Source organism: Caenorhabditis briggsae (assembly GCF_000004555.2).
Source record: "Caenorhabditis briggsae complete genome, chrV, whole genome shotgun sequence".
Taxonomy (NCBI): domain Eukaryota; kingdom Metazoa; phylum Nematoda; class Chromadorea; order Rhabditida; family Rhabditidae; genus Caenorhabditis; species Caenorhabditis briggsae.
In genome coordinates, this window is record NC_013488.2 from 991,090 (window position 1) to 1,003,150 (window position 12,061).

General features: G+C 37.7%; 2 protein-coding genes across 2 annotated transcripts in view; both read right to left on the reverse strand.

Moving 5' to 3' along the window:
• Window positions 1-7,730: 7,730 nt before the first annotated feature.
• Window positions 7,731-8,528, reverse strand: CBG26902 (the record flags this gene model as incomplete). The annotated part of the gene is made up of 1 exon (XM_045236577.1): window positions 7,731-8,528. One exon carries the CDS (start codon window positions 8,526-8,528, stop codon window positions 7,731-7,733), a length of 798 nt encoding a protein of 265 aa, XP_045099195.1.
• Window positions 8,529-11,110: 2,582 nt separating this feature from the next.
• CBG11256 overlaps window positions 11,111-12,061 on the reverse strand; it is a gene marked incomplete at both ends in the record, with an annotated part of 1,635 nt that continues 684 nt past the window's right edge. The window contains 2 exons of the mRNA XM_002635008.1: window positions 11,111-11,290; window positions 11,424-11,656. Coding sequence (XP_002635054.1) covers window positions 11,111-11,290; window positions 11,424-11,656 — 413 coding nt within the window. The remainder of the gene's footprint in view (window positions 11,291-11,423; window positions 11,657-12,061) is intronic.

Sequence of the window (12,061 nt, forward strand, 5' to 3'; positions counted from 1 at the left end):
TTTTGCGTTGATATCATCGAAAAGATGGGGCCTAGGAGGAGGAGAAGAAGAAGCTTGACAATGAATTGGACACAGGAAGTGGGAGGACAACACAACTGACTGTTGTGTTGGACTGTCATGTGTATTGTTATGTCTGTTCATTTCTTTGGAATTTTATTATGATGACTAATTGTAAGAATGGTAATTGTTTGATGCTTATCTTGAATTTCCCTATAATAAGCTTTTTTGAAAAGAATTTCAATCTGATAATTTTTATTCCCCAACAATGAGTGAACTGCAGGACGAATGAAGAAGCATGGGTCCTGGCGAGCTTTTCCGGCCCCTGCCATAGTTTTTTTTTAGAATCAATTCTTCAAATCAACTAACTCAGGCATGATGGAACTTGACGAGTACTACAAAATGATACTGTTCGCAGATCTGTGTCTTGTCAATGAGCAAAGTTACAAGGCTATAAAGATGTGAGGTCCGGGCGGGCCCAGCGTAGCGCGCCACAGCCGAGCTCGGTCACTTCATGGCTTGTAACTTTGTTCATAGACAAGATACTGTAATCCAAATAGTATTATTTTGTAGCTCTCGTTAAGTTCTATCATATCCAATTTAGTTTACTCAAAATTATCGATATTAAGAGGAACTATGTCTGGTTGAAATAGTATGTTCATTACTTTTGTCATCACTTACAATCAAACTCCAGATTTTCACAGTCACAAACTAGTACAATTCGAACGAAGACAATCCAATCCAAACATCTCATTTTTGACATCATCATCACTCGGAAAGAAAACTAACAAAAAATCAGAACCAAGCAGATCATGCGAATCGGTGGTGTCGAAAAAAATTGACTGGGAACAATTTTTTTGGCTGGAATCATACTTGTTTTTTTCTTTTCAAAAATCTGAAAAAGGTCAAGGAGAATCAGAATAATATCATTTTGTAGTACTCGTCAAGGTCTATTATATCTAAGTTAGATGATTCAAAAATATTGATTCTGACAGAAACTATGGCAGGTCCGGCGATGACCCACCAAGGGCCCGGTTTACACAGAATGATAGCATTCATAAATGAGAAATCTCTTTTTTTAAGATAAAAATGAAAATCGAATCATAAATTATAAGAAAAAACATTCAAACCTATGAGTACAAGCAGAACAAACTGGGTATACCCATGAAGTTTTTGGAAAAACCGGGTCAGATAAAATCTCAAGAATTGAAGAATCTCATGAGCTTGGAGTTTTTGGATCTCAAAATCTTAAATCCTCAAAGCCAGGGGACATGAAAAAATGGTTTCCTCGAAATTCAGTTCAAATAAGCCTCTAGAGGAATTGAACTTGCGGACCAACCGATGGAGGTGCCGCGCTGAGCTACGGTAGCTACCAGCTGAGCTATGATGGCGCGGGCTAAGCCTACCCGCTGTGTGAACACGAAACATTGTACACCATCACGTCGGAATGCATACCCTAACCCTAAAAAACTCCTATCCCACCACCTTCAACTACATCAAAAATCAATCCTTCAAATTTTCATAAAATATGCAAAACCTAAATAAAGGATTATCACTGATCATTTGACAGAGAAATCGAACATTATGTAAATTTCAAACTCTTGATTGAATGGTTTATCAAACTTATTATGTTCTTACAGTTCTAAAGTATTTTAATGTTCCACTTAACAATCGAACAATTTGAGGAATTCTTAAGAAAGAATGCTTGGCACGAAGCCAAAACACAGAAGGTCATCATCTGGAAGCAAAAAACAAACAAATCATAGTCATTCATCACGCAAAAAAGTGCATGATGTCTCGGTTGAATAAAAAAAGCGTAGGCGAAAAACTGGTGAGAAGAGGAGTCACACCAAAAAAACCTACTTGTTGTGGTCAAGAGAGAAAGTTCAGTGAAGCGGAGGGACGAATTCAGAAGACAATTGAATAGAAAAAAATTGAATGGCGGGAAGAATAACAGAGAAACAAGTTGATAATACAGTGAGTGATAATGGTGGAAAACAAGTAGAAAACAAGAAAGAGAAAAAGTCACTTTGCATTACAATAAGAGACATTCTTAGAGTGTTCGATTTGGATAAGGAATCGGAGAACGAGAAGAGGGATCAAATGATATCTCATCCCCCGTAGAGAAGAAGGGGGGGGGATGAGATTGATGATAATTGCTGATAACCCCAAAGGTTTTAACTGTTCAAAGTTAAAGAAGCAAAGAACTAGGAAATATTTGGTCAAAAAAAGAAATTCAAGCCTGTAATAAAATACACCGTCTTGTTTGAGCTAATTTTTCTCGGTTTTCAGGTGAGATATCAAAAATGTGTCAACTGATAAAATGTTTGTGATATTATGATGAACAATTTATCAGTTGACAACTTTTGGATATCATTCACAGGAACCGAGATAAAATTGGTCAAAGTTAAAAGTTGGGTGCCCTACTATTTCAGGTTTTACATTTTTTATTTTGTTAAAGGAGAGAAACATTGTGATGATATTAGATTTGAATATTGAAACTTTGAAAAAAGTTCAAAAATTGGAGATTCATGGTTCCGAAACCCAAAACTTTAAAAATTCAAAAAATCCGAATAGCAAAATACTGACCCTCGAAGATTATGAAATTCCCAAAAGAAATTTCAAAAACTCAAAAATTTTGAAAAAACGAATTTCCAAAATTTTAAGAATACTAAATGAACTCCCTTTTTCAAAATGAAAAAATACCAAAACGTTTAAAAATTTGAAATTACCGAATTTTTAAAATTTAAATAATTCGAGATTAAAGTTTGGAAGTCGTGCAAGAAGTGATCAATTCAAGGATGTTCGAAACGGATTTCGGAATTCCGGAAATTCTGGAAATTCGGTATTTTCTGACCGGAAATGAAGGAAGGCCTTTTCTTGAAATTAGATCTTAATGAGAATGCGGAATTCCGAAATTCTGAAATTCCGAAGTTTCAAAACTCAAAATTTTTGACATCCCGAAAAGTTTCGAAAAAGAATGAAAATTCAATCAGAAAGAATAGAATGAAAATTCAATCAGAAATTCATCGAGCCAACAAAGCCGAATGATGATTATGTAATCAGGATTAAATGTTAAAGTTTTGCTGAAGTCTCCAAGGGCGACACCGGCTAAACCTATTTATTTTTAGCAGAAAAAAAATGTGATTTCAATGATTTGGTTATTCCCATTTGGAGACTTTTTTCTCCGTAGTAAGCTTTGGTCTTGTGACGTGACGGCGACCTTTGGGATTGTAGAAACTGGTTTCGATGGGTGGTTTTGAACAAACATACAGATTCATACGTACATAGAACTTGCCAAAAAACATGTGTTTTTGTTGGCAATGGATTCACCTCATTCTCTTGGAAAAACCTCCTTCACTCGTCTAACCTAATCCGATTATGAGAGCAGGTTGAATGCCAAAACGAAAAAATGCAGAGAGAAAAAAAAATGAATTGGAGAATTGCGGATAAAAGAAATAGTGAAAGAGGGAGAAGGAAGTGGGATTCAAGAGGATGAAGAGAAAGTTACTTGATGGATCGGAACCAAAAAGGAGAAATCCGTGGATATTCGAGGATAAGATGACGTGGGTCATGGATCGTTTGATTTCTGGGTTACGGTTATCAGAAGGACAAGAAGAATAGTGAAGAAAAAGTAAGTTTAGACAGGTTTCTTGAAAATTCAGAATTCCAATATATGAATTACCCAATCCTTAACGGTGGAAGGACATTACGAAAAATAGATGTCTCGAAATTTCGTCCATATAAGTCTCTCGAGAAATTGAACTTGTGGGACAATTATTGAAGGTGCACCGCCGCTACTAGCTGAGCTACGTGGGCGATAAAGGGAGAGAGAGAGAGAGAGAGAGAGAGAGAGAGAGAGAGAAACCCTTTCTTTAGTTGTTTCATTTTAAAATTCAAAAGTTTCTAAAATTCGAAATCTCAAAACTTTGGAATTCGTGTTTCCGATTACCCGGATGTCCTAACGTATGACTCACGTTACTGTTTCAAAAAACTGTAATCGTGCCATAACACAGTCAAAAAATGTGTCGAGAAGTATTCAGATGACGTCAAGGAGGTGTAAGATGAGAGAGGTGATGATTGCCACTTGTAAGTGTCGCGAAGCTTCTTCTTATTTTCACTTTTTGCCCAGAATGGGAGAAGAATAAAACACTGACAATTGTACTTTTTATATCGTTTTTCAAACCTCCTAACCTTCGTTAGTCTTTTTCAATTCAAGATCTTTCTCCTTTTCCCGTTTTGACTAATTGCCAAAAAAGGTTAGAGGTCATTTGAGAAGACTAGTGAGACGGATGGGCGGTCAGATCATAACACAAATGGTTTAGGATGGGGAGGATGACCTTAGAAGTGGTTCCGTTGTTATCATATTACATGCAGACTAATCGACTAATACGAGAGGGGGGTTAGATTTCGCGGAATGCAAAATTTTTGAACTTTGAAGTTGTACAATTTAAAATTCGCTGGAAACCGGACCCCCCCCCCTTTTGAGAGGAATTAACTCGGTTCTCATGAAAGATATCAAAAATCTGTCAACTAAAAAATATTGATGATGTTATGATAAAAGTTTTATCAATTGATTACTTTTTGATATCTACCAAAAGGACCGAGATAATTGAGCTCGAAGTGCACGTATGAGGTTGGGCTTCCATTGTAGCATTTAGGGTAGGATTCTGAATCCAGAAGTTACAAATTTCTTGGTAAGGATCTGACTTTCTTAGTAAGAATCTTACTTTCTCAGTAAGGATCTAGCTTTCTTAGTAAGGATATGACTTTCTTGGTGAGAATCTAATTTTCTTAGTAAGGATCTGACACTCTTAGTAAGAATCTGACTCTCTTAGTGAGGATCTTACTTTCTTAGTGAGGATCGAACTTTCTTAGTAAGAATCTGAAACTTCGAGGATCCCAAAATAAAGTTTGATATCTTTGACTATCTCATCATGGTGTTTGATGATTGGGAAAAAACTGTTATCAACTGGTTTTTTTTCATTTTTCACTTTTTCAGTTTGACGAGTGGTAATGTGAGTAAACATGACCAGTGGACTAGGTTTCGACCTTTTCTAGGCCATTTGACTCTAACTATCTGCCCTTAAAAACCAGAAAATGGAGTGTTCTTGATGATAATAGTAAGAAAGAATAATAAACACTTAAATGAACAAAAAACAGAATGGGTTCCAATGTGGCGGGTGTCTGGGCAAAAAGAAGAAGAAGTTACAGTGTAAAACAGTGTAAACACATATACACACTCACCGTCCTTTCTGTCTCTCTTCAAAAACCGTTTTTGTGTAGGGAGAAGAGAAGAAGAAGGCAAAAAAAATGAACGAGGCGTGATTCGTATCACTCTAAAATGGCAAAAGGGGAAGATTGGCCGAGGAGAGAGGGTCGTATCGGAAAACGCAAGGACAGAAAAGGTTGGATGGGGATACCGAAAAAAAAAGGACGACGACGTCGAACGGTAAGTTGAATGACGAGTGATGGGCAATGGAAATAGTGTGGGAGGAGGTTAGACGAAATGAAAAACGATTGGATTGGCAAAACTATGCCCCGTTTTGGGTAATATTATAAACAGAGGATAGAATAGAATGAAAAAGAGAGAGGGGGGGGGGGTAGAACAACAAAATGACTCTTTCGAAAAGTGATAAACTTGCAGAGGCGCGTTATGGAGAAGATAATTAGAAGCGATTAAGACTGAGTATATACACGATTTTCTAGAAACACCCTCATTCTTCTCGTTCAAAGAATCAGGCATTTAGATTTCCTAAAATAGAATTGGCTTGGATAAGGACCGATAATTATAGTTTTGGGTCAGTAGTTTGAATACCCTGTGAGGTTTTGCCCTTAAAATTGAACCACGGGTTGTCCATAGACTGGGCAACATGTACGAAGCCCGAGCTTGAAAATTACCATCTTTAGAAGTCTAAAAAGTATGGTAGATTTTGTTGGATGAGACTTAAGCTTCTTGAGTATACTAAACAAAGATAGAGCTTTAATTTGGTAGTTGACAGCTTTTCCATACAATTTCATCCTGATTAGGTATACCGCTTGAAACCAACCAAGTGCCATCATTTCCAGAACTAGCACAGTGTTTGGAGTTACGGCTATTTTAAGCGGTGTATCTCATTTGGATGAATTTGTACTAAAAACTTGTCTATTACAGAAATGAAGCTCTATTTTTGTTTAGTGAACTTGAGAATTTTCATTCTTATCTAACAAAATCTACTATGTTTTTCTGACATTAAAATTTACTGTTGTCATCTAAAATTACTGTAAAACATGCTAGAAATGCCCCAAACTTTGAATTTTCACCAAATTTATCTCGTTTCCTGCTAAAGATATCAAAAAACTGTTAATTGATGAATTGTTGATCGTAATATCACAAACATTTCATCAGTTGAAAATTTTTTGATATCTTCCTTGAGAGCCAAGAAAAATGAGCTCAAACTTGACAGCCTGTGGGGGCCTTCTATTCCAGGTTCTGTTGAAATTTCAAAACTTTTTTCCAATGCGGAAATCCGAATCCACCGGAATGTGCAGCAATTTCTATATAAAAAACGATAAACTAGATTTTCTAGGATTCCAAAATCATATCGGAAAATTAAGATTTTTTGCATTCCAATTTAAAAAGTGAGCTTTCCGTTTTTGGAGTTCTTCAACGATGCCCATTTTATGATATTCAAAACCTCTTGTTGGGCTATTCAGCTCTATTAAAACCAGTTTTATTCCTCCAAACTCCACAAAAAAAAAGAGAAAACGAGCATCCAATTACATCTCATAAACCGAAAAGAAATTGAACAAGACGTCAAGTTTTCGAGGTTTGTGAAGATTAAAAAAGCTGAGTCGAGAAAAAAAAACGATTGTGTGGGATTAGATGGAATGAGACATGGATTTGATATGAACTGATTTCTGAAATGAGAAGATTTGAAATGGAATTGACTTGGAATCGAATGGAAATGGGAGGAATGAGGAGGATTTGAAATTAGATATGCAAACTTGATGAAGGAATAAGACAAAAGATGATGCGATTCAGATTACACGGAAGATTTGGGGATAATTGAAGCATCCCAAAATTTTAGAAAGAATGTTGTTTTGAGAAAACTAGTAAGGATTTCAGATCCTGACTGATAAAAATGGGTTTATCTTTGAATATAAGTATCCTAGAAGTTCGGGAATTGATAGGAATGTAATTCTAAGTTTGATTGAACGCTACTAAAATTTTCAAAGCGATTCCTCAAGTCTAGGTGTTGTTATGATTGTCCAAAGATGAACGGCGTTATGGTTTTCATGAGAGGAAGCAACTTTGACAAGTGATAACTCAGCTCAAAGTTGATAAAATAATTTGAAACTTGGTCAGTTTACTGATAAATTATTTTAATTATTTCACTCCAAATTTGGGTTCAATGCAACGTTTTCTCAAGTTCTATGATAGTACAAACTTGAGTCCGGGTAATCATGCCCTGTAGCTTGTAGCTTTTTAGCTTTTAGCTTTTTAACTCGTAGCTTTCAAACTTGTAGTTTTCAATTTTGTAGTTTTTGAGCTTGTAGCTATCAAGTTAGCGTAAATTAAAACTTTAGAAATTTATGCAAGTTTTTGTTTGGACTAACGTAAAACCTAATAATGAAATACAGGGTGGCTGAAAAGTATTGAGACACTTGTTTTTTGTTGTATTTTCAAAAATGGAGTTTCAACAAAAGAACCAGATTTATTTTTTCAACAAATGATAGTAATAGAAAAGATATCAGAGGAGATATTCGAAGTTTGAGCCTTCGGCCTTGATGCACACCGTCAAACGAGCTGGAACAGAAGCGACGGTGCGCCGGAGGTAGTCATCGTCAAGATCATCCCATGCTTTGAGCAAAGCGGCCTTCAGTGAATCCACATTTGGGTGCGATCGAGCCATCACCTTTTCCTCCAAATATCCCCAAACGGAAAAGTCGAGTGGATTCAGATCGGGCGAGGAAGCGGGCCACATGTCCTTGCCCCAGTAGCCAGGGAAATGAGCGTCGAGAACAGCTTTCGTGGATTTCGAGCCATGGGACGGGGCCCAATCTTGTTGAAGAATGAAGGGTTGCTGGCCAAAGTGGCTAGTGACCCACGGACGTAAAACATCCATCAACACCAACTTTTGGTACACATCCGAGTTGATTTTCACATTTCTATCAATGAAAACCAATGGGACTTTACCTTCCGACGTCAATCCAGCCCACACCATCACTGACTTTGGAAAAAGTCTCTTGTAGGCCAGACGACGTTTTGGGGACTTTGCTTCGTCCTTTGACAACAATTGCCGAGCATTCTGTCGGTTCGGAAGCGGCTCAACCGTAAAAATTTTCTCATCAGTCCAAATGACTTCAGAGAGGCGGCGCACCTTGAGTGCGTCGAGCAACTTTTTCGCTTTTTCGAGCCGATTCTTCTTGGACTGTTCTGTGAGGTATTGGCCACGAAGGAGCCGATAACTGTTCAGACCCAAGTCCTTTTTCACAATGGATTGAACCGATTGTCTTGAGATTCCGAGCGATGAAGCCATTTGGTTCATGCTGACCGCATCATTTCGTGTGATTCTCTTCTTGATGATGCCACGAGTCCGGCGAGTGTTGACAGTACGAGGTCTTCCGCTTTTCTAAAGCTCCAACACATGTCCTCGATCTTTCAATTGTTGCACAACTCGATAGACAGTTGCTCTCGGAAGAAGAAGTCTTCGAGCGATGTCACCGGTGGAGATGCCGTCGTTGAACAGCTTGGCAATGGTTTGGCGATGAGGAGAAGCTCGCATAACTTCGTGAAGAGATAAAGTGATGGGAAATGGCTCTAATGTCGGCTTATATACGCTCCCTATTTTCGGAATAATACGAAACTTTTTGAAAATACGACTTGGCACGGTGCCAAGAGCCATCATAACAAGTGTCTCAATACTTTTCAGCCACCCTGTAATAGAAAAGCATCATAACTTTTAACTTTGAGTCAATTTATCTCGATTCCTGTAAAACATATCTAAAAGTTGTCAACTGATAAATTGTTCAATATAATATCCTAAACATTTTATCAGTTGACACATTTTTGATATCTCTTATAGAAGCCAAGATAATTGAGCTCAAAATTGACAATAAGGGACCATAGGTTTTACAGTATCCTATTTTGAAAGAATGAAGGAATTTAGAAAATCAAAAAATCAGATTTTGAAAAGAAATTTCTTGAGAAAAAGAACCAAAACAAAATGCATGAGCAATGACTCCTGTAATATCCCGAAAATCCCAGGGACACGTCACACACCACCATGTGTTCTTCTTGTTTTCTGCTGTCCTGTTATCATAAGGTCTTCTGATTTGATTTTAAACAAAAAAAAGTGGAGTCACAAAAAATTGGTGGGAAATCAAAAATGAAAAGTGATATGAAGGAAAAAAATGTCGCGAGATATTTATTAGTATTATAGTAGTAGCATGCTCTGGAAAATTGGATTTGTGTATAATAATCCATATCACTACACACATTCTCACTTATCAATGTGAGTGACAGGTACACAAGAAGTTATTTTTGGATTGGAGAGTAGAATGGAGAAGAAAGAAGACGTTAGTGGACAAGAGGAGGAGAGAATGATAAGCAAATATTGATAATCAATATAATCAGATGCTGCAAAACAGAGTGGAAATTTGGCGCCCCGAATGACCACGAGAGATAGATATGTCGAAAAATGCGAATGACCCAAATAAACATAGAAAACGACAAGTCGGATTTCGGGAGAAAAGAGACGGCTTGGAAGATGAAAAAGAAGGGAGAAAAAGGGAGAAGAAGAATTGTGTGATCAGATAGAGGAGGACAAGTGGATAAAAAGATCATTGGGAGGAGAAGGCACTGAATTACTGTCTGTTCTTCGTTCGCACCTCTTTTTTCTTTTCTGGTGGACGGAGGAAGGAGAAGCTTCGTTGCAAACTGGCTATGTTGTCTTCTTGTCCATTGGAGAGACATCGTTCGGCGAATCGGATGAAGCTGTGACGTTTAGGGGACGACTGTTTTCAGAAAGAAATATAAACAGATGGGTTTTTTTACAAACATATAACAGTTATTTGATGAAAGAACTTGAGGGATTGGGATACAAATAGAGCACGTATGATTCGTTGGATCAGAAATTTCGTTCATGGTAGTCCCTCGTGGAGTTGAACACCTGTGGAGAGAGGTCTGTTCGTATGATGTGTCCCCGCAGGAGCTCCGCACCGTCACCGGAGAATCAACCATTTGAATGAGACACTCCATGGTCCATAACGTCACTGTTGTCCACTCTTTTCTTTTTACATACGGCAATTGATTATCTGCCATGGAAACTGTATTTTCTTTTGAATCGTATTACCTGCAGTCTGTTTAGTTTTAATGTTTCCCTTCTTTGTTCCCTATTTTCATACGGGTCGACAGAAGACCCTGCTCCTAAAAATAGATTTGGACCGTTTTGCCAATCTATCCCTCTCTGAAATCGTTGAAAACTTTTATTTTCAGAATGCCCATCAACCTTCTCAAACTTCCTCATTTAGTTGGCGAAATGGTTGTGACTGAATTATCGGAGTACTCGGAAATTTTTATACTCAGTATTTGCTCCCGTCGTACTTATTCTTTAGTGGAAAATGCAAGAATCACGGCTCCTCCAAAGTTAGTATTTTGATTTGGAGAATTTCAAGGACATAAAAAATTTGATATTGATGTTCTTCATGAAATTCGGGGATGGTTTTATGTAACATCATTGATACATGTTCATGAATTGGCTTCAGATGATATATTGGCTGTAAAACTTCTACATGATTACAAAGCAGATACAAAGTGAGTTTCGACTACAATTTTTCAAGTATACTGCCAACTTTCAGCTCAATTAAATCGATTCTTGTGAAAGATGTTTTAGAAGCTACATTGGTTTATTGAACGATATAGAATGATACAATAGAGGGGCTTTTATGCTGGTTACATGATAAAGAATTTAATAAAAGAAAGTGATTGCGGGGGATGCAATGCACATTCCCGGTGAATCACCATCAGAAGAGTGCGATTTAGCACACTCCCGGCTTTAGAGAAAAAAAGATACAACAAAATTTAAAATTAGTTGTCCATTGGTCCAATTGACGCTGAAGAACTGAGTGACTACATCTTCGGCGTCCACTCGCCTCTTGTAGTTCTGTTCTGCGTCACGTCGTTAGTGTCTTTTCTCGTATCGTCTTGGCGAGCGTTCGAAGGTGTGACATCTACGGGGTCCATGATTTTGCTGAATACGTCTCGTAATGTCGTTAACGTCGCGTCTTTGTGATCTAACACCTCGGTGGTCTAGCATGAAAGATCAAAATCTCTCTTTGGAGAGAGGCTCCGGGCGGGAAAAGCGTCCTCGTTGGTCCACTTTTAATTGGAGCAAGAAGTTAAGTTCTTCTTCGTTGTTGCTTATCATAAAAATAAGACTTACGGTTTGAACAATCCAAATTGTTCGGAGGTGAGCTGCAAGCTCGGGTGCAACTGATATCTGACGTGCTACGACCGCTGTCTTATAGCTTTCTTGTCCTCGTTCAGATGCGTCAAATGTGATCGTCCTCAGCAAGTCCCGACCACTTTGTTCGAATGACTTAGACCTGCTAATCCTGTGTCGACCAGCTCCCCAAGTCTCAAGTATGCCAATGACTTTGTTGACTATATCAGGAGCTGCCAATCATCTGGTACTGCATGCCGCTTGCGATACAGAAGTGAATATTCCAACAGCGAATAATAGGAGAATAGAGGTACCAATGTAGAATCCTGCCACGCGGGACTTTGAGCGACCGGTGGTTTCAACCCACGATGCACCATGTTTTAAAACTACATTGGTTTATCGAACGATATAGAATGATACAATAGAGGGGCTTTTATACTGGTTACATGATAAAGAATTTAATAAAAGAAAGTGATTGCGGGGGATGCAATGCACATTCCCGGTGAATCACCATCAGAAGAGTGCGATTTAGCACAAAGGATATATAAATTTTGTTTACATTAAAAATATTGGTTATGTTATGATAAATAATTTATCAGTTGACAAATTTTCGATATCTTACACAGGAATCGAAATAA